The sequence below is a fragment of the Corapipo altera genome, unplaced genomic scaffold, assembly GCF_003945725.1.
Source record: "Corapipo altera isolate COAL_440 unplaced genomic scaffold, ASM394572v1 0, whole genome shotgun sequence".
In the NCBI taxonomy this organism is placed as follows: Eukaryota; Metazoa; Chordata; class Aves; order Passeriformes; family Pipridae; genus Corapipo; species Corapipo altera.
In genome coordinates this window covers 35,099,091-35,124,481 of record NW_020884872.1, presented here as the reverse complement: position 1 = coordinate 35,124,481, position 25,391 = coordinate 35,099,091, and the positions used below count along the sequence as shown (strand labels likewise).

Below are 25,391 nucleotides of genomic sequence, written 5' to 3'. Positions count from 1 at the left end.
GGTGGAGACTAGATGTTCAGTTTTGTGGTGTAGGGAAAGAAAACAAAATTTAGGTATGTCTACCTTTCTGGAAAATGCAACAAAACCAAAAAGACAACATGATAGAAGAAAAGAGGGAGGACAATCCTTTTATCCCATCTCAAAGGCTGAAAAGGCTGTGTGGGAGAACCAAAACTCTTTATAGCATCTCTAGCTATTATTCATAGCATCTCTTTTAAAGCACTGAAATAGAGCAGCAAGAGACTTTATACAAATATGCACAAAATAAACTGGATAGGAAATCTAGAAAAGGCAGTAGCCACGTTATGCCAGTATTTCAAGAATAAGGACTTTGTACTCTGCCTGGAATTCATGTCAAATCTGCACAGCAGTTCCAGTTTGCTGGCTGTTGCTGGCAGGGATCCCAGGTGGTGTCCATGCTGGAGGTGGGGGGAAGGGAGAGCAAGAGGAAAAGGAGCAAGTCCCAGCCCACTTTTGCCCTTTCACTTCTTAGAGGATCGGGACTGCTCGGCACACCAAGGAGCAAGAGGGATTTCAGAACAAAAAGAGTAACTGAGACAAGGGTTTGTCTGTTTTCCACATGTAAAAAGGTGTTGGCCTTTTTTATTAGTCCTGATGATCATTTATCGTGGCTTACTGGCTTACAGAGGGAATTACTATCTGACACGTTCTTGGATTTCTCTAAGAAATTTCTGATTTCTAGCGGCTGCTGTTAGATTTATGAATCAAGTTGCTTTTTCATTTAACAGCTAAGGAAACTAGAGCCCAGTACCTGCTTCATCACTTATTAGCACTGTCAGTAAGAGCTCTATTTTCAGAAGGAATCAGAACCTAACAGAGAAATGTGAATACACATATTTAAATTGTAGGGGTTGTTTAATGTGTGGTACTTCTTCTACTCCTTCAGTAAGAGCAATGCTCCTAAAATGGCTTGCAGTAAATCAGATGGTGCCACAGCCAATGGTATTAGATCGAAGTATCTTTTTAATACCACCAGTGCACCTCCCTGGTTCAAAGTTCACAGTTTTCCTGAGGGGCTGTCCAAAGTCTCTGTCTACATACTGACATGCATGCTGTGACCAGCTGGCTATGGTGCAAGAACCTGGGGGAGAATGTGTACAGCAGCAGAGCTATTGTAGCAGCTTTGAAACCTCATCAACTCCCTGGGAACTCAAGGGATTTCTTAAATGTTCAGATCTGTCTGGTTCTTTTGCTGCACTACAGCTCACAAGGGGTATGATGATCCTCCACTGCTCGCTATAGACTGAGAACATTTTCATTGCAATAGTTTTAGCTTAATCATGTACCACAAGCTCTTTAAATGCAATGCTGTCTAACAGTTGCTGGAAAGGCAGAGCTCAGCCACAATTGTTAAAGCACCTTAAAGATATCACCGTTATAGATGATGACCAGAGCCATCATTCGTTCTTTATTCTCACAGGTTAATGCTGTCATGCAGTTACCTGATCATCACCCCAGCTCTGTCCTGTGGGACCACAGTTCATCAGGGTTTCAGGGCAACTGCTGTCAGGCTGTGATAATGAAACACCACTAGGCTGCCATCTCAAAAAGATTTGAGATTCTGGTAATTAGTCCTTTGCTTTTCAAAGCACAATATTGGGCTTCAGGCATCTGCATCCACAGATGTACAGCAAGTACAGTCTTGCTTCAAACAGTCACTGCATTGGGTCAGAGAGGTCTTGCTGCTTCCCCATTAATCTCTGACTCAGCCACTGGGCAGGGAGGATGAACTGTCAGTAGTGTCTTTCAAGATCTTGCCAACAGCAAAGGGAAACATCAACCCTACAGAAAATTCTATAACTGACAGTAATCAAGTTTGTTGGGTTTTTCTTGACTTTTTTCTGTTTGTTTCTGTGTTTGTTTGTTTTATTGTTGTTGGGGTTTTTTTGTTGTTTGCTTGGGGTTTTTTCTCTTGGTGGGTTTGTGATTTTCTTTGGGGTTTTTTGAGGGGTTTTTTGGGTTTTTGTGTTTTTTGGTGGTGGTATTGGTTTTGGTTTTGGTTTTTTATTTTCCATATTGTCTCAACCATAGCTAAACAAGCATCCAGATGTTACTTGGACAGATCATCAATGGACCCCAGGTTCTGACTCTTTTAATACTGTTTTCCTGGTCAAAATAACAATATCTGCAATTTTTTAATTTTATGGTTCATCCTTTGAAATGTACAGGGAGGACTATACTCTGGTCTGGCCAGTTTAGTATTCCTTAGACATTCAAGAACACTGTTATATACTAAAAGGGCAGAAAAAACATTCTCAGAAAATACTATATTTTCCTGCTGATTTTTGGAGGAAAAAAACCCCACAAGTCTTTCATTAGTCCAGATGAAACTTTTCAGTTCTCTGTGTTTAGAAGTGACTGTTTGTTTACAAATGGGTTTTGAGTTGTTATAGAAAGTAAATATTATAATCACTTTCAATCTGTTCCTTAATACAGCTGACGACACCTTTGTTCTTGTTCTGTTTTGAAACGGAAAGAAGAAGGGTTGAAAAGCAGGGGTTTTGCATGGATAGGATATTTCAGATTTTTCTATCCCTTTTCACAATGAGGGAATGAATAGCATATCTAATTTAGCACAACGTACACCACGAAGGTGAGCATGTGCCAGTCCTCAGTGGAACCAGTTTACCATGTACTTCTGCGTGACTGTTTGCACAATTCCAGTGCGATGTTTTCTGAAGATCCTTTAGGCCATTCACAAGGAAAAGGAGCACATTTCCCAAGCCATTCTTTTTCCAAAGAGAAAAAGAGTGTGCTCTCTCTTTCAGCAAGCATAGAAAATCACTTCCACTCATAAAGTTTGCCTTGTGAGACAAAAATAAATATTTAGAAACTGAATGATTATTTCTAGATTTTTAAAGGTTGGGTTCATGGAGTTGGCAGGTAGAAAACCCAGCAAATTAAATTTATAAATGGCATTAAGCTTTGGAGTTCTTTAAGGAAATAAAGATATTTATGTTTACAGATAGTTTTTAGTAACATTCAGAGATAAACACCTCTTTGAATGTACTACATGGCATCTAAACATGAAAACATTACAACCTCTTCCCTAAGAATTACACTGCAAATATTAAGTTGCCAGGATGGCTTTTATTTGATGTATTTTTTGTATTTTCTAATCTCACAGTAAAGGTTAGATTATTTTCCTTAAAGTTGATCTGAGGTTAAGTAAAAAGTGAGATACTAGTTTTACTTACCACTACCTCATTTGTAAAATGGTGAAAACCTTCCTTTCAGTGAACACCAACATTTCTCTGTGTGTATTACATAACAGGCACCTTTGGCACTTTTTTAAAGCCATTAACATTTAGCCTTCTTTTCAAATTTCCACAAGTCCTCCTGGAGTTATCAGCAGTTGGAAACAGGCCAGATCTTGAGGAACTGCGTGCAAGATCACTGGAACTGCTGGCCTCTGATTTTGTTTTGCTTTTTCACCAGAATTCATATGACCAATTATGGACCTGTTTCATACAAGGGAAAACTATGAAGTTTATCAGGGAAAACAATGGTAAGAAAAACATTCACTGAGGGCCTTTCTTGATTTTAGGTGCTGTTCTTAAGAAAATGTAAACAAATCTCTACTTTCTCCCTGCCACCCCTGCCACAACTCATTGAGGATCTCATTGAGTAGCTAATACAGGTTTGGATTTATTGGTATTTCAAGACCTTTTACCCTACTTTTATAAGACACAGAGGTTTAGGAGTATGTATAATATGTAGTATAGGACTTACTGTACTTACTATGTATTAGTACTAGTACTTACTACGCATTTAACACATTGTAGTATCTATTAATGAACTCAGAAGATATGTTCTAGCATGTGTATCTTATTTCAGGTGAGTATCTGTAAGCTTCTGACTGCAAACACCTTGAGCAACTAAAACATGTACGGAGATATTCTTAGGGATATATCTTAGGAAGATAATCAAGTTTAAGCTTGTTGCTGCACCTTGATTTTGCAGATGGTCCCATGGCTTAAGGAGCACTTTTCAAACACTGTATGTAGGAATGGGTGCAGTAGATGCAATAGTCAAGCCATTGCCATAATGACCAGCGTGACTTCACACCAGTTACCTTCATGCTCCTGTCCCACTCATTCCAGGAGCCTTAACGGGACCATCCCACACCCCTATGCAAGGAGTCCCTCAGGACACTTGCAAGTATCCAACCACTCAATCTACTGGGAACATCCGCTGAGATCAGTGCATATGTCGATAAAGAAATGCAGACACAAAATTCCTGTGCGAATAAATAGCAATAATAAATAAATCAATAATATAAAAATCATAATAATTTAAAAAATTACTGATAATAGAAAGCTCAAGGACTTTTTTAAATATTCAGGAGCTCCATCTACTGGTAGTATTTGGTTGCTGTTTGACTATACTGAGTCCCCATAAAACTTTAAGAATAATAGTTTAAAGTCCGTTGTAAAGCTTAAAGTTGTTTTTTGTAATATTTTGTAATATTACCTCTTTACTTTTACTTTTAGGAGCTATTTAAACATTTGGCTAGTTTTATGCTTGTTTCCAAGAACCTGTGTATCAAGTCCTTCAAAACCTAATTTCTTGCTGATACTGGCTGATGATCTTGGTATTGGAGATGTGGGTTGCTACGGCAATGATACAATAAGGTATGAAATAAATTATCCCTTCCTCGTGAAGTTAAGTAAAAAAAGCACTGGTGACAGTATTAGAAAATTCAGTACTAACTGATTAGATACACTTCTTTTCAACCTACGTACAAAATAGTTGCTCTACAGTAATTCCTACTCTAGTCAAAATTATACAGGCATGCTTGAGAAACTTTCTTGGACTTAGAACTTTGCAATTATGCCTGTGCAGTGTACTTGTCAGGCATGTGTATAATGTACAAATTTCCACAACTCCAGGGAGATGAAGAACTGATATTAGAATTTAATGTCAGTTAACAACTTCGGTAGGCATTTTTGGACAGCTTAGACTAGGCATTTTAGGCATTTAGAAAGCTTAGACTATGTGATATATTTATCCCTAGTGCAGTTATCAATCTGTATGTAGACTGATTGAGAGAATGATTGTAGAGATATCCTATCTTTGCTCTAGCCTGTTATAGTCTTGGATATTGTGTTTTACTGTATCTATTAACAGACTCTTTTTCCTATGCTGCATGAGATTTTGATATGAGACAGACCTGAAACACCTTCTCTTCCTCCCCTTCCCCCTTTTTTTTAGTTATTAATAAAAACATACGTATCCATGGAAAATTAATTTCTAAGGAGTCAAGGTGTCTCAAAAATATATATAACATAGAGCTTTTCTAGTTGAGTTGTAGGTAAACAGATTTTTGTAAATTTGATGGTGATGTTCTCCACAAAACTAAGAGGAGTGGGATACCATGAACTTCTGTGTAATATGTTTTTATCAGAGATGGCATTTTTCTCTTTAGGACTCCTAACATTGATGGCTTGGCAAAGGAAGGAGTGAGACTTAATCAGCACATTGCTGCAGCTGCTGTCTGTACTCCAAGCAGAGCCGCTTTCCTGACTGGCAGATACCCCATCAGATCAGGTTGGGCCGCTCTCTAATGGTTTGATGCAGTTAGTCTAGTCAGTGTTGTTATTAAAAATCCCCTTAAAGAAACAATTTTAAAGACTAGGTAATCTTGGGATTTGGATGGAATCAGTGAGATGGGAAAAAATAGAGATGAGTAATGATTGATTTCTATGGGAAAATGCCCACATAAAGCACATTTGATGTGGCTAAATGGATGAAAATCTAAACAGCACAAAGCACCTAGAGACAGAAAAATGATGAAGAAAATTATGCAAATGCTGCCTGTTTAGTGGTATTAAGATTATATTAAACGTAATATTTTTAATATCCTGGCAAATCTTTTCACAGTGAAATGTGTCAGACTGTGGAATAGTTTTCAGTTATTATGTTTTAAAACCAATTTACTTCAGCGATGTAAATTCATGACAGAAAACTTCAGCCACCGCATATGGCAATAGTAATCAGTGCAGCACCTCTGATGTGATTCTGATTTGCTTAAGGAGAAAAGTAATCATGAAGTGTGCATTTCAGAAGTGTGTCCCCCTGACTCTGTAAACCTTTTGTTCTATGAAAACTTATTTTCTTTTTTTTTAACATTATATTTTGATAGAACTTTGATTGTAAGACGTTACCTAATGTCCAAACATAGCTGTCTTCCTGCCACTTGTAGACACCCCAGCATAGCTGAGTCATCTGCATTGGAGTACCATATAATGACAAGGGACTTGGAAGAGACATAATTCTGGAGGCCAATCAGAATATCCCACGTCATACTAAGTGGCTTATAAAAAGGCACTAGGCTTAGACAACTGACTCCCATTTATTAGAAAGCACATTATGAGCAGACTGAAAATCTGAAATCTGGCTTGTTTTACTTTAAAGACTATTATTCCTCTGTAGGCATGGCCTCCAGCACTCAACGGCAGGTCCTCTTTTGGAACGGGTGTTCAGGGGGGCTTCCACCAAATGAAACTACTTTTGCCAGAATACTGCAGCAGCAAGGTTATTCTACAGCACTTATAGGTATGAGACAGAGCAACTTGTCACCTTTTCATTGCTTATTATTCAAATTAGGCTGATTCTGTACCTACATTTATTTTTTGCAAAATGCCTAGGATCAGTTAAACTAGATTTTCTTGTATGCACAACTTTCAAAATCAACAGGGTTTTTAGAATGCTATCCACAAGTCCCAATGTCAGTAAAGCATATCTGATAGATCCAAAATGAGAATATATGGAATATATAAATACACACTGCAAATGGAAGTAAATTCAAAGGAAAGAATCTTGTTTGCCCAGTCCAGATTGCTTTAGGATAAAACAACAGAGATTTTTACTGATCTATTAGAGCAGAAAAGTATTGTCTGCTGGTTGGTACTGAGACACCAGTAGTCTTAATTGTATCAACTTCAGCACAGTGGTCTTAATTATATTGATTTCAGCAAGGTTTTTGACACTATCTCTCACAACATCCTCATAGGCAAACTCAGCATGGACTGGATGAGTGGACAGTGAGATGGATTGAGAACTGGCTGAACAGTAGATCCTGGAGGGTTGTAATCAGTGTCACAGGGTGTAGTTAGAGGCCTGTCACTACTGGTGTCCCCAAGGGTCAATACTGGGCCCAGTATTGTTTGACTTATTCATCAGTAATGAAAATAATTAGGGGACTGAAGCATTTGTCATATGAGGAAAGGCTGAGGTAGCTGAGCCTGTTCAGCCCTGAGAAGAGACAACTGAGAGAGGACCTCATCAATATGTAGAAGTAACTGAAGGGATGGTGTCAAGAGGAAGAATCCAGGCTCCACTCAGTGGTGCCAAGCAGTAAGACAAGAGGCAGTGGGCAGAAACAGGTGCACAGGAAGTTCCACTTGAAAATAAGAAGAACTTCTTTACTGTGAGGGTGACTGTGCACTGGAACAGATTTCCCAGAGAGGCTGTGGACCCACCCTCACTGGAGATATTTTAGAACTGTCTGGACATAATCCTGCGCAATGTGCCAGGACAACCCTCCTTGAGCAGGGAGGTTGGACCAGACTTTCAACCTTACCCATTCTGTTATACCTGGTGGTAAGATTTTCTGTTATTTAAGCATCCTGCTTATTATCACAGTTAGGATGCTAAAAGTCCCTTTATTTCTGCAAAAGGAAACCCTTACAAAAAAAGCTCAAAGAATCCCATTTACTTCAGTGGGCCTTGGCTCAAAATACATGTCTGAAAAAAGAAAATCCTGTTAACTCTTTTCTAATTTTGACTGAAGAGTGATTAAAGGCTGTGTGTTTCAAGCATCTCTCCTTTTTAAACTCCATTTGATGTAGTCAAAGGTGTGTTGTGCTTAGTTGTAATTACTGTGCTTTTCACACCTCTGCTCAGCTCTGCACACTGAGGTGTCATTTAGTTCCTAAATTGAAGCAAGTCTCAGTGATGTACTGACTTCACACCCTGCTCACTGCAGTCTGATGTAGCTTATACTGTAAACTACATTCACGTACACAAGTTCAGGACTTGTCAGCAGTTCTCAGAAGTTATTTGTCTAGGTAATAGCTCCTAAGCCCATGGTTATAGACTGTCTGTCCTTCAATGTCAGGATAATTACACTGCTCTGTAATATGACTTAATTAAGGTTCATTATCACTGTATTACATATTCTGATATATCCAATTGTACTGGATAATTGGAATGGCCTATTTCTGCTACTCATTTTAGGATGAGTATGGCCACACAGAGCCAATACATACATCTTCCTGAAATTTGTTCCAAGATTATGAAGGTCAGATAGAAATCGCATGTAAAATATTTCACATTTTTGCACTTAGCTGTTTCTTTTGACACAAGGATGTCTTCAGTTTCTCCCCACCAGGTTACCTGTTAATGCATGGCTACTCCATCATGTGAAAAATAAGAAGCACCAACTATTGCAACCTTATTTGTTCTTATTCAAGGATGTGTCTAAGCTGGACCATTGCCCTACATGGAATTTAAACTGATAGGCGAGGAGAAGCAGCTGTTCTAGACAAATAAAGTGCCAATGCATTGTCGCTCCTTGAATCTATCCCCATTCTACACCAGCTCCTCCCTCACCTGCACCTTAACTGAGGGGTACAGCCAACCTCTTAGAAATACAGGCAGGCACATCCAGGAGTCATGATGTTGGATTTAAGATCTTTATTTTATATTTTCAGGGAAGTGGCATATGGGTGTGAACTGCAAAACCCACCATGATCACTGCCACCATCCTTTAAATCATGGTTTTGACTATTTTTATGGCATGCCTTTTACCCTTTTGAATGAGTGTCAAGGCACAGACGACCCTGAACTGGCCAAGTCTTTGCAAGATACGTATTGGCTTTACACACAGATGATCACCCTTGCAGTATTTACTCTTGTGATTGGAAAACTTGCCAATTTTTTCCCAGTAAAATGGAAAATAATCATCTGTCTGGCCATCTGTGGTCTCCTTTACTTCCTCTCCTGGTTCTCCAGCTATGGTTTCACCAAGTACTGGAACTGTATCCTGATGAGAAACCATGATATCACTGAACAACCTATGAACCTAAACAGAACTGCTTCTAATATGCTGAAAGAGGCAGTTACATTCATCAAAAGGTAATCAACAAAAATTGTATCAGATTTTAAGGGGTTTTAATAATAATGTCATTATTGTGTCATATAACACTAGGTTAGGTAGCTGGCATGCTGAACTCTCCATCCTAATGCTGGCCAGTAATTTGTTAATTTCTGGCATTTTCCTACCTGTCAGCATCCAGCTGCTGTCTTTTGTCTTATACATCTGTCCTGGTTCTGGTCAGGAGAGGGTTAATTTTTGCAGCACCCAGGAGGGGGCTGCAAAAGGATAGGGAGTTTATTCTATACCACCTCACATCATTGCCAGGGTAGGGAGAAGGTGTCTCTCCCGGTCAAGTAAGCATGGCAGAGGGAGCGGTCGGGTAACTCCAGTTCAGAGCATTTTGCATGTGAATCACTCGTTTGTCTCTCTTCTACACTTTTGTTACTAATATTGTTGCTGTTACTGTTCATTTTGTTATCTCATTGCTGTTTCCCCGTAAACTGTTCTTATCTCAGCCTGTGACCTTTACCTTTTGTGCCTCCAATTCTCCTCTCCAGCCTGCTGCAGGGAGGAGAGAAAGGGGGAAAAGCAGGCAAGCAGTAGTGTGGTTTGGAGAGTCTCAGTGGGAGCACTAAACTGGAAAGCACCATTCTTAAACCTTGACAACATTGCTGGTCAGTTCCTTGGGAAAAGGAAGATGATTCTTCTGGTGTTTATGTTTTGTTCAGCTGAGACAAAGGGGTCCTGGCCAAGGACTGTGCCTTCTGTCAGTAGGAACAGAAAAATGGTCTTAGACTGGTAAATGGACTGTTATACGAAGTGTCGTATGAAGTTAATATTTTACAAGCAGAGGAGTGATAGGGAGTTTTGTTTAGTTTCATGTTTGGGGTTTTTTTCCAACAAGAGTCCTTCATTTCTATCAGTAACCTCAATTGGAATTGAACGAACCACTAAGTCCTTAAATTATCCATGTGTTAAGTCTGGGAACATCCTTGAAAGAGACTATACTCTTTCTGTCAGGGTTTTGGGGTTGTGTGTTTGTTTTCTCAAGGAAATTGGAGGTAAAATATATCCCTTCTGTAAAACTTTGAGTGTAGGTAATCTTAGGTTCCTAGGATATCCTACCTGGCCTGATGTTTAAGGGATCATGGTTTCACTATGGGTACAGTGTCATATCTGCCTCTTCCATGAGGATGCTTCAAATGTTCAGTGACATACATCCATGTTTAAGTTTAGGCAAGCAAGTCCTATTCTCCTTGCCTCTGAGATTGTGTCAGTCTTTCGGCTACAACTTTTCCTAGTCACTTATTTAATGTTCTAGCATGTCTAATTTGGAACATGAAAAAAAAAGGGCTCATTACTGTTTTGATCTTAATACAAAACAAACATCTTTGAGAGTGTGTTAAACCCCTCTGTCTCCCAAAACCTCAAAAGCGAAAAGATGTCAAAATAAAAAAAAATTGTTTAGATCACAATAATAGTAACTACAATACCACTGTTATATTTTGCTTTGAGTGACAGTTTGAAGAGAAATGACCCTTGTTTTCTTTTATTTCAGAAACAAGCATAGACCATTTCTTCTCTTCATTTCCCTTTTACATGTTCACACCCCTCTCACTACCACAGAGAAGTTTCAAGGAAGAAGCAGGCATGGCCTATATGGAGATAATGTAGAGGAGATGGATTGGATGGTGGGTAAGTGTTGGTCTTGATGAAAATTCTTCATTTATTTGAATGTGGAAAAGAACTTAAAGGAGTGATCACCAGACTCCCTTTTTCCATATGTAAAAATCATGACTCGGATACACAGTTGGTTTCAAAGATTGCCATACCATAACCACACTTCTTTTTTTCTTTCTTAATGCTATAAGTACAAAACCATTCCTTATTAAATTAGGTTTGAATTACAGTCCACAAGTTTTTTATCACTGCTATCAGGAGATGATTTTGGTTGATAGTATGTAGCCTGGTCTCAGAGTCCCTGTTCAGTTCCTGGTGAGAACGGCAGTTTACTATGGCTACTAATCAAGGCAGTACTATTATTTAAGCTTTTCAAGATGTTTGAGGCTACCTACTCAGCATATTCCTTGACTCACAGAATTTACAGAATAAAGTTGACTGAGTATTCTGAGTAGTTTGAATAAAAGGGTCAATCATTTAAATTATTTTCCAGTTGGTGGTAATTTTTATTTTCCTGTTTTTATAGACACTACAAACAAATTTTATAAGCATTCGTCTGCTTTTTGTTGGGCTATTATTATTTCATAGAATTATAGAATATTCGATGACCGATTTCAACTCCTGGCCCTGCATAGGACACCCCAAGAATCACACTGCATGCCTGAGAGCATTGTCCAAATAGTTTTTGAACTCAGACAGGCTTGGTGCTGTGACCACTGCCTTGGGGAGTTCCAGCACCCAACCACCCTCTGGTTGAAAAACGTTTTCCTGATGTCTAACCTAAACCTTCCCTGACTCTGCTTCGTGCCGTTTCCTCGAGTTCTATCACTGGTCACAAGAGTGAACAGATTGGTACTTGTCCCTCCGCCTTCCCCTTGTAAGAAGGTTGAAGACCGCAATGAGTCTCCCCTCAGTCTCCTCCAGGCTGAACAGACCAAGTGACCTCAGCTGCTCTTCACACGGCTTCATTATCTTCACTGCCCTTCTTTGGACACTCTCTAATAATTTAATATCTTTCTTATATTGTGGTGCCCAAGCTGCACACAATATTCAAGGTGAGGCTGCACCAGTGCAGAGCAGAGCAGGACAATCCCCTCCCTCGACTGGCTGGTGATGCTTTGCCTGATGCCCCCCAGGACATGGTTGGCCCTCCTGGCTGCCAGGGCACTGCTGACTCTCATTCACCTTGTGACTGACCAGGACCCCCAGGTCTCTTTCTACAGCACTTTGCTCCAGCTTCTCATTCCCTAGTCTATACACACAACCAGGGTTACCCCATCCCAGGTGCAGAATCTGGCACTTTCCACTGTTAAACTTCACACTATTGGTGATTGCCCATCTCTCTTATTTGTTGAGGTCTCTTTGCATTGAATGTGGTAGATAATAACAGAACTCATTCAGGTAAATGGAAAGACTCAATCTTCACTGAATTTTGAGTCAAGACCTAGAAAACCTGAGTGCATCTCCTGATGTAATTATGATGCTATGCTTTGTTTATAGGAAGGATTCTGAATGTTATTGACAAAGAAAGCTTGAAGAATACCACATTGATTTATTTTGCATCTGATCACGGAGGATCCTTAGAGGCTCACAGAAGAAATTCTCAGTTGGGTGGATGGAATGGGATCTATAAAGGTAAAATTTTGGTAGTGTGTACATGCGTAAGATTTCCTCTTAAAAAGAAAATGATAGATTAAAATACATTCAGACAGACTAAATTTAATAAACTATATGCTGGTATTACGATCTTGGATTATAGATCTGAAATGAAGATCTATGGTATCTCTTGGATGTGCCCCCTCCAGACTGTTAAGCCTTGAAAAGCTACTGTGACAGCTTGCACAGATTGGTACTTACTGTATAATGAAGTCTGAAAACTGTACCCCTCACTTATTTCCCTATGGAAGAAGAGTTGTGTGCACCTTGACCTTGCTCAGCATGACAATGCACACTGTCTAGTAGTAAGTTACTTGATGGGCCACACAAGCAATGTTTGATACAGCTGGGATCCATTTAGGAACAGTCCTAAATGCAAAATGAACCTTTATTTCTTGATATGAAGTCTCCATACCAGTAACAGTTGCAAAAAGGCCAACAGACACATTTGAATAGTTTAGTATCTAATCTCTAATGAATTCACTTCTACCAGCTGAACACAAGTATATTAGTAACAGGAGAGGCCAGAAAGGAAAGGTAAATGTCATTAGAGATTTCAGTATGAGAGGACAGTGATGAAATCATGCCTGCTTAGAGAGAAGGCAAAAGAAGATATAATATCAGTTTAGATATCAATAACAGAAAAGCATTCCCATTTATGTCCACACATGGCAGAACAGGGGACATCCCATTGAAACTAGATAGCAAGATTAAAAAATACAGTTTAATTAATAAATATCTGTAAAACTCACTGCTGCTATTTGAAACAGCATATTGAAAACAAGAAGACAAATAAGCCACACACTGAAATAATGACAAGAGCTTCTGCTGATCGACAAAGCATGAGATACCACTATTTTACATAGCACAAAGATTATTGCAGAAGCAGTTGGACTTGCCCTGTTTGTTATCCATCATGACACCTTGTCAGCCTTTAAATCCAAGCTCTGGGAACCTTGCCTCTCAGTTGTAACTATTAGCACACCTCCTTTGTAGCAAGGTACGGTATTACTTAGCAAAGCCTGGGGCTAATGTAAGCTACCATTCAGCTGCTGATTTATTAGCTGAGCTAATCAGCTGCCTTCAAGCTTTGTTCGCCAGTTTTCCCTCAACACTTTCCAGCTACAGTTTGTCATTTCTGCCTTTGATAGAAGGAATAACAGAGAAAAGGTCATATAGGTACCTGAGCTCAATCCTTTTGCAATTTTTGTTTTCTAACTGGATCCTTCACTTGGAGTTCTGACTTTGAACCACATTGTTTCATTAATATTCCCATCCTTGACATCTGTAACTTATATCTGTAATTAGTTAATGGTTCTCACTTTGAAACACTATTCAATGAATTTTTTGACTTGTAATAGAGACTGCACAGAGGAAAGAATTTGGAAGACTAGAGGAATGCAAGAGAAACCAAGTTAAGAAAAACTCTTTGTATTACCTCAAGACAATTTCAACAGAAATGCAGGTGGAAAGTCTTTGTCACTCCAGCATATTCAGAGCACTCCCCTATTTAATGCATGGGTTCTACCCTCTTCCATTTGGGAGCACCTCAGAGCCTCCCTGGGACTGTATTCTCCTGGAGGGCAATCAAATATTATCCTAATTCCCCTTGCTGCCCTCCAGAACTGCAATTAATTTTGTAATGTTCCTGCTGTCCTTGATTGTGAGCTGACAATCAAGCTTGCCCTGTCTAATTTCCCTTCCTCAGGCATCAAGTGGGGCTGCAACGCCTATTCCATTGACAAGTCAGATTTTGCTCTTAATTATTTAATTAATTCATTAATTCATTCATTTTATTAACTGATTTTTATTAACAGATTTTTTTCTTGGGCATGTTTTTAGGGAGAGTGTTCTCAGGTACTTAAATTGAAATGACCTTCGACTTAAGCTCTCAGTCAGAATGACTTCTCAGGCATCAGAGGGTGGAACTGTTCCTCTTCTGCCAAAAAGGCTGCTTAGTAGTGGGTTATTATATGTGCACCCAAGAAAGCAGTGTAAAATAAAGATGTTAATAAGACTTATTTTTGAAGAAGAGAATTTCCAATGTAGTTACTACTGTTCTAGAGGATTTAGTGTGTTCTCATTAAAGTTACGTGAATATTCTAAAAATTTTAAAACTTTTTATTATACATGCACAATGAACATGTAGTATCTCTTATTCTTTTATCTTTTTTTTACACTTTTCTCCTCTTCTTTAACAGGTGGAAAAGGAATGGGAGGATGGGAAGGAGGAATCCGTGTTCCAGGAATATTTAAGTGGTCGGGAGTGTTGCCTGCAGGGACAGTTATTGATGAACCTACAAGCCTTATGGACATTTTTCCCACAGTGGTTCATTTAGCTGGAGGGGCAGTGCCTCAGGACAGGTACAGAGGTGGCTTCATAAACCATATTTGCTTCTCTTTCTTGATTTAGATAGAAACTGACTAAGTCATGCATCCTGACAGCCACAGGTTAAATTCTGATTGTTTCTAAACCAGGCAATTCTCTAACTTACGTTCTGCATAGCCTTCCCCGTCTTGTCTGCTTGTATGGAAAAGGCAAAGGAAAAAACAGTATCTTTTATCTTTTAGCTATCTCAGTCCTCTAATCACCAAAAGGCAATTTGGTTGATTTGGGACACTAGGATGACTGTAAAAAAAAAAAAAAACAAAAAACAAAACAGAACAAACAAACAAACAAACAAACCCCACAACCAAAGCCACCCTTTTTAATTTTACTTTTTTTAAATCAAAAATCCACAGATTTTCACGAAGGTGGTTGGTCCTGTTACAGTACTAGGACAGGAAGCCTAGGAAGCCTAGGGAAGTAGGGAAGGTGGAGCAAATGGCACATGACCGATATTTTTCTACCGGTACCAAAGTAGCTTCCTCAATAGTAAACAACTTGTAGCATCTATGTTAGCATCCTCTGAAGAACACAAGAAAGCGTAGGTGGCTAAGTCATTTCAGCAAAAAGCAAAAAAAGTACCTGTGGTGTGTAAATAAACCAAGTCTTAGTCAATTCAGTAGGTGGCTTTTTTTTTTTTTTCTACAAAGCCTGAAGCTCACAGAGCTGTCAATTACTTCAGTGACTTCCATTTCAGGTAGCAAAAATTAACCTGTGCTTATCACCTACTTCCAGGAAAATTACAGCAGTGGTGACTTATCTCCCCAGGCAGGACGTGTAAACTAGCTGTATTTGCAAAAACTGCAAGTGTTAATTCCTGATCTCCATCCATTCACACAATTAAAAATCTCAGGGCTCATTAGCTAAAAACTACCTTAGTTGAGAGATGACGCTTGAAATTCTAATGCTGCATACATAGAGTGAGTGGTGCTCGTGCTCCAGCTGCAGACTGAAATCCTTAAGCAGTCTGGTGACTCCGGTTCTCTCCCTCAGGGTAATCGATGGGCACACTTTGCTGCCTCTGCTGCGTGGGACAGTTCGACACTCCGGGCACGAGTTCATGTTTCACTACTGCGGTGTGTTTCTGCACGCAGTGCGGTGGCACCAGAAGGACAGTGAGTATCAACATCCCCCTCCAGCAAATCAGAGACCATGTAATGATCTCTGCCTCCCAAGAGAGTGTCATGTAAAAATATACGTACATATCTCTGGAGTAAGTTTATTGTCTCAAACTCTCAGTTCTTCTGCAAAGTGCAGAATGGCCTCATTGTTAGCTGTCCTGCCTTGCCTGAGACTAAGGGTTTTGCTGCCTGGGAAGCAGAGCTTCAAGAATCCCCATGTCGTTGCAGTGTTTGTATCACTTCTGATGCATAAGCATGCGGGATCAACTTTAGTGTAGGATTGAAGCAAAAGGAACTGTGCATTCAAGGTCTTTATCCTAAGCAGTATTTTGTTTCTTTTTATTAGTCCTCTCTTATTTGTTTCATGGTTTTCAGCTGTGGCATTAGACAAGCTGACTGCAGCTGTAATGCTTTACTGAACTTTCAACCAGAACCCAACACTGGAACTAGGCGATCACTAATGTCCCTTCCAACCCAAACGTTTCTGTGGTTCTATGATTAGTTGAGCCGAGCCCATAACCTAGCACTTTGGGCAATCAGTTTTGGTTAGGGGTTATCTTATCTCCCCTCCCGGCCCCGGGGGCTCCGGGGAGCAGCGGGGGGTGCCGGGCACGGGCCGGGCACGGGCCGGGCACACAAAGCGCCGCCAGGGGGCAGCGCGGCACCGCCGGCCGCCACAGCCGCGGCCTGCCGGGCGGCGGAGAGCGCTTTAGCGAGGAGGTTTTGAACAGCAAAACGAAACAAAATAAAATAAAACCTAACCTCCCGGCCCTTCAGCGCGGCCAGCTGCTTCGTGTTTCGCTTTCGCATCTCCAGGTGCCCCGTATGAAAGGCCACCCCCAGCTGTGGGAGAGCAGAGGGAGCGCCGTCAGCCCACCGGTGCAGTGGTTTCGTTCCCAAAGCTCTGTAGCTGCTCATGACCTCCTGGAGCACGCACCCTGTGATCCTGGCCGGAGGTTTGAACAGACGGGGCCGTGGCCCCATGCCTGGCAGAAACCTCAGGGCTGCCGATTTGAACCTCCGTCCCCATGCACCCAGGACACAGCAGACCAGCATGTTAAGAGACTGACAATGAGAGCACAGCTCTTAGAGAGATCAGTTCACCTGACAGACTGGTGGCAAGTCAGCCCCACACCAAAACTACCAGTAGGTCCAGGCTTCATCAAGTCAGTCTCTTCTCCCACGTAATGTTGGCGGACAAAAGGCCTCAGGTTGCTCCAGGGGAGGTTTATACTGGATATTAGGAAAAATTTTTTTATGAAAAGGTTTGTTAAGCATTGCAGCAGGTCACCCAGGGAAGTGTTTTTGTCACCATCCCTGGAGGTATTTAAAAGACATGTAGGTGTGGCACTTGTGGACATGGGTTAGTGTTGGACTTGGCAGTGCTGGACCTGATCATCTTAAGGGTCTTTTCTAACCTAAACAATCCTATGATTCTACAATCTAACCCCAAGCACAGTCACCTGTTCACATTACCTAGAGCAGAACAGCAGTCAGAAACTCAAATCTCCTATGTCTCTAAATCACTCACCATTCTTAGAGATCTCTGTTTCCTTTTAACACACATTTTTTTTCTGGAAACAAAGTTTCTGGGCAGAGAAAGCTGTGTCTGACTGCCGGACTCCTGGAGAAAACTCCTGCTAGATGAGTCATGCCCCATTTCCCTACTGAAAGGCTAAATACATACTCCACTCAAGCCATGCATTTGAAGAGCTGCTTTTCAAGTTGAAGGACTGCTATTCTCCTCACCCAGCTTTCATCACTAGTTCTTCTAAGCTATATAAGTTTTACATAAGTAGCTACACATACTTACGCAGATGCAAGATGTATTTTGTGGCAGTTCATGTTCCTGTGAAGCCACATGCACAGCTAGATTTCCTATGCATGCCCTTCTACAGTTTTTCCCATTGAACCTCAACTGCTTATGGCAAGGATCCTGAAAACAATGCAATGTTCTGCATATGAAAGACTAGCTAATCAAATATGTGGTTCAGCTTTCAACCAAGATATAAATTTTGATCCTTTGTTCCAACTGCCATTTCTTCTGACTGGGCTGACAGACTATTTAGAGAGTTTTAGCTCGTCTGTAAGTAAATCACACTAATATTATGTATTTAGTGTCCATTTACATCTGTCTGTTGGTCAGCCTAGATATGAAGCCATTGTATTTTGATGTCACCCAGGCAGGATCCATCCTTTAAGCCCTTCACTGAAGCCAGAAGAATCCTTTGTTTATAAGTAAAATAGTCCTTTCCTTTACCCCAGCACAATAAGTCTTATTAGTGACAGTACATTTCTTTCTGCTCATTAAACTGATTGATTGTTACCAGATGGGGTTGAGAGATGTTTGTACTGAAGCAGCAGGTTTCCTTTCCCTTGGACATACTAAATTAACATGTTGCCCTAAAATTCACATGCATCTTCTGATTCTATCAGAGCTACGTCAGTAGAAAATTGCATATCCCCGTTTGCCTCTTGGAGATGAGTGCAACTCCCACTGCTTTTATCAGCACTGATTTCTACCACCTTTTTTTTTCTTTTATCCTTCTGTAACCCAATTGCCTGCTCAGCTCACCAACACAGGTTAATTACAATCAGCCTCTCTGTATCCTTTAAGGTGAACTAACAAGGACCTGGCTGTCTCTTACTCTGCATTTCCAGTAATTATTTGCAGCCGTGAAAAGTGAATGTTAAAATTTAGCAGCATCAGACACTCTACACTCAGTACTCCAAATTTTCATACAGTGTATAAGGAATTCAGCCCAATTATTTATGGAAAAGAATGACTAGTTAGTTTTTTTCTGAACATTGATCACATAAATTCCTATGTAGAGCTAGATAAGCCTCTCCATCTCGTATTTACCTAATAAATGGTTATTTTGCCAATATCTCAACAGCACTCCAACTAAGCCAGATACTCAGAAAAAATGCCTGTCCCAGAAAGTGCTTATTTAACTCCTTGTAGCAAATATCTGTACTACCTGACTGACAAACATAAGACCCAAATACCATGCTCTGGGAACCCTGATATCCAAGAGGATGCTTGCATATTTGTCACGAGACAAATGTTCTTTTAGTTACAAGAGAGGGATAAACTGAAGGACATGGAGCTCGTCCAGCCAGCAGCAAAGCACACACTCAAACAGACCTAAGGAGTACCTGTCTGTCCTTAGTAAGCCGTCAGAAAGTGAGCCCAATCAACCTTCATCATCCTTTCTCTCACCATTTCAGAAATGGAGATATCTAACATTTAGAAATGTTACGGAATTATTATGCCAAAACATTTCAGAACCATTGAGATGTCATCCCTCCACAGAAGCGCAGAAGCATAGCTTAAGCAGGATGTGGAAACCACAGGGTGAAAATAAATGCATACACAGCCAGCTAGCAACTAGATCCTTTAAGCTAAAATATTACCTGAGCCTTAACATCTGTTATTTGTTTCCCCTCACCTTTTCAGAAGTTTTAAAATTTTATTTATTAACAAAATAGTGTTCTAGTAGTAATGACAAGACAGAGACCAAAAAATAAAGCTGCAGGCTTTAAAGAACATCTTTAAGAGAAGAAAGGAAGGAAAGTTCAGCTAATTCCATTGAAGTAAAAAGAAAATTCCATGTAGGGACAATGCAGTTATCAGCTATTTGTGCTCACTGGATTAGAGAAGTGGCTCCAAGTGTTAAATGTCCCCTTCTTGTCTCCTTTCTTCAGATATAGCACCTAATTGCTGTCTTCTTGCTGGGCACAGAATTGCCTCCAAATTCTGTGTACTGTTTTCTAAATGTGAGGTGAGGAATAGAGGAAAAAGGAGGAGGAAATAAAGTGTGCTGATGAGCTGCATTCAGATTTAGTCCTAGCCCTTTGCCATTTTTTCATTGCAAGTTACAGACCTGTGCTTGTCCTGTGGCCAGTACAAGAGCCTGATGATGTGCAAGCTGTAAAGCTGCAAACTACCTGCCTTCATCATGTTAACTTAAAAACTAGACTCCAGATTTTACTGTTTTCTTGGCCTGCAATTACCACCCTATTTAAAAGTGTGCTGGAACATGGGCATGGAAATAAACTGTGATGAATTCCTGCCCAGGTGTACTTCTTCACTCAGATATACAGAGGCAGCAGAAGAACCACCTACAAGTACTTGCAGCCAGAAATTGGGGACTGCATTCTCCATTCTCCCTCCCCAAGAGGCTTGTAGATTTTTAAAGGGACACAAGAAAGTGTCAGACTCCCTCTTTATTCAAAATATTAGGCTAATCATTCACATACTGTATAGGGCCCTGCATGTACCCAGAGCCAAGGTGTTCCTATAAGCCACAAGGAACATCTTAATCCTGACAGCTTCCACAAGACCCCTTCCCCATGTGTGACATAAGCTTGCCATAGGAATGACAAAGCAGATAACTTAAATGTGAACCAAACTTTCACAACACATCCCCCACCCCTCCCAATTCCTAATGCCATTAAGATGTCCAAATGTGCTTCTTCTGTGACAGGTGGCACCGTGTGGAAAGCTCATTATGCTACCCCAGTATTCCAACCAGAAGCCTCTGGAGCCTGTTTCAGAAGAGGAATTTGCCCATGTTTTGGTGACGGTGTAACCCATCATGACCCTCCACTGCTGTTCAATCTCTCACAAGATCCATCTGAGGCAAATCCTCTGTCAGCTGACACTGAGCCCTTGTTTGACACTGTGATGAGGAGAATAAGAAAAGCTGTGGAAGAGCATCGCAAGACGCTGACTCCAGTCCCACAACAGCTGTCCCCTTACAATAATATATGGAAGCCATGGCTGCAGCCATGCTGTGGGACATTCCCATTCTGTTGGTGTCATGAAGAAAATAACAAAGCTGACAGCATAGTTTAATACCAAAAGCAAAGTTAGCTTCTTTAAAGAAGTTGATAGTTTTCACATTTACATGACATTTACATTCATAGAGAAATTAGAGATATAGGCTAAATTACACTGGAATAACTTAAAGAGATATTATTGGGTTTTTTTCTTCAACCTTTTTCCATACCCACAGAAATTCAGTAAACCTGTAGTTTAAAAATTAGGGGTCACCTGTATAATCTATCCCTCAAGTGCATAATTCTGGATTAAATACCCCCCCAAAAAAATTTCTTTTCTTAGTGATTTTCAATTCAAGCAAATGATGACTGATAAGAAAGTAAACTTTTCATTGCAGATGTTCGTACAGGAAATATGTTTATTAAGAAAACAGTACTCAGCCCAAAAGGGTATCCCTATTCAGGGCTTATCTTTTAATGAAAAAACCTGTTGCACAAAAATGAAATTATGATGATAATGAAAAAAAAGAAATAAATAATGAAAAAACCCCACATTTTATTTGGAAACATACCAAAATTGGTTTGCCTCTCTGAAATAAACACCTAATAATTTACAGCAATTTTTTGCCTCATCTGTACATTCATTTTTCTATCATGTAAGAATTCCCACGGAAAACCAAACTGACAAGTATGTTTTAAAAATTAGATGGCTGAAGTTAACATCTCAAGATCAGCAGCCAAGTACCTAGCTATGCTGAAATGTTAAACCACAATTTTTACCGAAATGCATTTTCCATGTAGTTAAGTCATCTCACTTGCAAGAGCATTGAAAAGCATCACCCTTGAGAAGATAGGTCCCAAATTTCACAATCTGAGACCAATTTGTAAGCTGCATGTCCCACTTGAGTGACAGTGACTCTGATTTCATATGAGGGCCATGCAAAGTGTGCTTTGTTTTTTGAGAAAGCACTTTGTTTTCAGTAGGAGGTGTTAAAAAAAAAAAATTCACCTCACACACTAATCACTTCTGTGTACAGGTCATCTTCTCCAAGCCAAGCAAGTGTCAGCACTCTGTACAGTCATTAGGGAAACAGAGGGGATTAAAATAGGTAATCCTCTCTTGTTGCCCTCAGGTTAAATAAATTCATCCCTCAATATGTAATCCTAACCATGCTCTTGCCAGGTTTTGTGTCAAATCCTATTTTTAAGTGGAGGTTTCTGTATTTTTGCCTTCAGAAAAAGTAGATTGCAGGCAAGAAACTCAGATTCAAAATTTAAGCCTTTCTGAACACTGTATGTTCACTCGTACTACACAGCTAAAGGTCACCCAGATTTTAAAAGCAACAAAGGATGGTAAGAGCTGCAGAGCAGGTACTTCAGGTGACCTATTTCCTTAAAGCTAGCAGACTTGCAGAGCCACACCAGTACCAAGGTTGCCCATGTATCATTTTTTGCCACAGCAGATCCTAGTGCTTTCGCCAGCCTAGGACAGAAGCAAATGTATGCCTGGACTGTGCACCTTTTGCAGTGTTCTCAGAGAACCTCCTGACTTACACCTCAAATGTGGCAGGTCAGGAGTGTGGTAAGTCACTGCTGTTTAGCTCTAAACATGGTTGTGTGTGACCATGACATAACATCAAATGCAAGTCTCCAAAAAGCTGACTGGGCATTTCTTCAGGTTATTTCCCATTTTGTCTTTCCTCTAAAAGGTCACCAAGAAAGTTATGTGGAAAACATTCCACATAAATCAAAGGGCACTTATGACAATGAACTGATTGGATGCATCAATGTTACACTTGACAGGGGTATCTAAAAATACATTTGTTCTCACTGCTTGATAGCATTTAAATCCACATCAACATTGCTAAGAACTCGTCAGATGATTTGACATTTTTCTGTGGCTGACTTGGACCAAAACCAGAGCAGCTGCATTTCACTGGATTCATGCAGGGAGAAAAGAGCATAAAGGACTATGCATTTTAAAGCCAGTTTGGCCAATTCAGAGATGGAGGACAAATCTTACTGCTCAGTGGGGAACAAAACCAAATGCTGTTCTCTAGAGTCAAGCCAATCAGTTTAGTAGCATCTACACTGTCAGGTAAACATGAGGATAAGCTTTTTCTCAGTTCACGTCACTGCCTTCCCCACTCCATTAGGTTAGATATCAGGAAAAAGTTTTTCACCCAGAGGGTGATTGAATACCAGAATAGGGTCCCCAGGGAAGTGGTGACAACGACAAGCCTGAGAGTTTAAAAACTGCTGGACAATGCTATCAAGCACATGGTGTGATTTCTGGGGAGTCCTGCATAGGGCCAGGATTTGGACTTGATGATCCTGATGGGTCCCGTCCATCTCAGCATATTCTGTGATTCTATGATTCATACACAAGAACATGCCCAGTCCCACACTAGGTCATGATGAGAGCTTTTACCAGGGGATGGGAAGGTGTTCAAGCACTCACTCAGCTTGTAAGCATAGGTCGAAACTCTAGAAAGCCAGACTAGGAAGGCCAATACATCAGCAAAACCCTGAACTCCATTTCCAAGCACAGCATGAAAAAAATCAGCCCATATAAATGTAAACATTAAATATTTGTGTAACACCTCATTCTTCTGAAAGTTAAATTTGCTAAACTGCCATATAGAGTCAGATGCTAAGGAGTCACGTAGATATTCATGTTGCCTTCCTGACATCCAAACATAGATAATTTTATCTTGGCTGGCATCTGTGGAAAGCCAGAGGGGCTTTCAGGCAGGAGGAGGAAGAATTAGGGCTGGCAGCATAGCATAACTGGCTTTTGTTAACTCACTGTTAAGAAACCTCAACCAGGCATATAGAAATGTGCTTTTCCCATACACAGAGGGAGAGGCAGACAGTGCACACAGAGGTGATCTGCAGGCGACACGGAGAACAACGTAATGGAAAATTGGTGAACAGGATGCACAGCACTTCAAAAAACATGAGGGACAGGAGAGAAGATTTTTCAGTCCTAAGCTTCTTTTACTGTCTAAATCTAAATGTATCTTAAAAGACAAAAATTTTGAGGAGACAGTGGTAAGCAGAGAACGGAGGTTAATTATTTTACCCATTTCATGCAGCTCCTAGCCAGGAGTGGTTGCAAATCTCTTTGTCTGTATATACTCTAACCAGATCACGTAAGATCTGCACAAGCTATTATTCTGATCTCCCGGCAAATGTATATTCCCGTTAAAGCAGGTGAACCCAACATTACCCAAGAGTTATCCTCGAGCACACTTTTGCATAAAATGCATTAACGTGTAAAAAAGCTGTTACAAAGACTGCTTGAATAACACTGGAAGGAAGAAACTCTTGAATCAGTTCCCTAAGTTTGCTTGAAAAGTCATCTATAACGATCTTTTGCAAAATATATTAATATAAGAATAAAAGCTAAATTATATGCTTTCTCCCTTCTTTTCTCCCTTTGTAGAAAGGAGCAAGGACTACATAAAAATGGCCTGTTGGGAAAACCTGAGACAAAGACAACTAACCAATCTCCAAGCCAGTGATAACCATACCAGTATATGCCTACACATAGTTCAATATACACACCATAGAGAGGGGAGTATTACTCTGTGACAAATAAGTTTGTTTTATTGAAAGAGCTGTGGTTGTACTGTGTAAATGTTTGACATTCACGTTGTATGAAGCTGACTTCCACTTAAATTGTTTGATCATTACTAAATGACATTTGGAATTGTTGCATTAGACTGACTCAACAAAGTAATTGTCAAATCTCACAGGATTGAGACAATAAGCTTCTAAGAAATTTCACTTCACCGTGTTTAAATATTAGACACACTGCTTTGCTCCCTGCTGGGATTCAAGGGAATGCCAGCATATGGATCACAAGATCCCATCATTTAAGAATGCAAAATAATTGTTTAACAAATAAACTCAGAAAAGTAATTTGAGCTCAAAGTTCATCCAGCTTGAAATTCTCAAGGACTCTCAGTATATTTGAGAAGCATTTACATAAAGGACCAAAAAGAAGGAGTAAATATAAAAAACCTTTTCCTCTTTGACAGATTGTAGGTTAAAATACACACACGCAGTCATATATATAGTATTGAACTCAATAAAATACTGAAGTTTTTTTAGAATGTTGTGATTGTAATGTTACATCTAATCAACTACATTAAAAAACCCCAAATTTATTCAAAACCTAGCTTCTTTTTTGAATACCATACTACTACATTAAGATTTTTTGAAAGTAAGAAAAAAACATTTTTAAAAAAAATCTCAACTCCCCATGTTGAAATAAAAGGGGTTATTACAGCATCCAAACAACCCTGAATTCTACTCTGCCATTTCTCTAAAAATTGTAAGTAAAAGGTTTGGAAACAGAAAGAATTTATGGAGGTTTAAAAATTAAAAAAAAAAAAAACAGTCTCTAAACAAAACATAAAATACATGCCCACCCATCACATGCAGTCAGTTCTGTTCCAAGTATTTAATACTGTGAGAAGGCTTTGAATATCTTATTGCTTTCAAATAAGTGTTTCATGTATTTATCATTGTTCAGAACACTGTACAGTGCCATAAAATGGAACAAACACTTTTCGAAGGCAGCTAACATCATACCATCCTGAAAATCCTAAAATAATCACCAGTCAGAGGC

General features: G+C 39.9%; 1 protein-coding gene across 16 annotated transcripts; it reads left to right on the top strand.

Annotated features, from left to right (window-relative positions):
- The first annotated feature begins 432 nt into the window (after positions 1-432).
- Positions 433-21,267, top strand: LOC113947218 (arylsulfatase D-like). Of its 16 annotated transcripts, none has more exons than XM_027643599.1 (12): positions 437-548; positions 3,460-3,529; positions 4,125-4,178; positions 4,515-4,655; positions 5,450-5,571; positions 6,457-6,579; positions 8,739-9,162; positions 10,683-10,819; positions 12,305-12,439; positions 14,662-14,824; positions 15,840-15,961; positions 20,458-21,267. In XM_027643599.1, exons 2-12 carry the CDS (start codon positions 3,477-3,479, stop codon positions 20,826-20,828), a joined length of 1,845 nt encoding a protein of 614 aa, XP_027499400.1. In that variant the 5' UTR covers positions 437-548; positions 3,460-3,476; the 3' UTR covers positions 20,829-21,267. The 16 variants fall into 16 exon arrangements, with proteins under 16 accessions (XP_027499472.1, XP_027499400.1, XP_027499454.1 ...); XM_027643576.1 differs by having other exon boundaries at positions 450-563; XM_027643609.1 differs by having other exon boundaries at positions 484-590.
- Positions 21,268-25,391: the final 4,124 nt, after the last annotated feature.

Bases quoted from the DNA above. Each gene is read 5' to 3' on its own strand.
- LOC113947218 (XM_027643567.1), top strand. The intron at 9,163-10,682 runs GTAATCAACAAA...CTTTTATTTCAG, and splicing joins GCAGTTACATTCATCAAAAG to AAACAAGCATAGACCATTTC. The intron at 15,962-20,457 runs GTGAGTATCAAC...CTTCTGTGACAG, and splicing joins GCGGTGGCACCAGAAGGACA to GTGGCACCGTGTGGAAAGCT.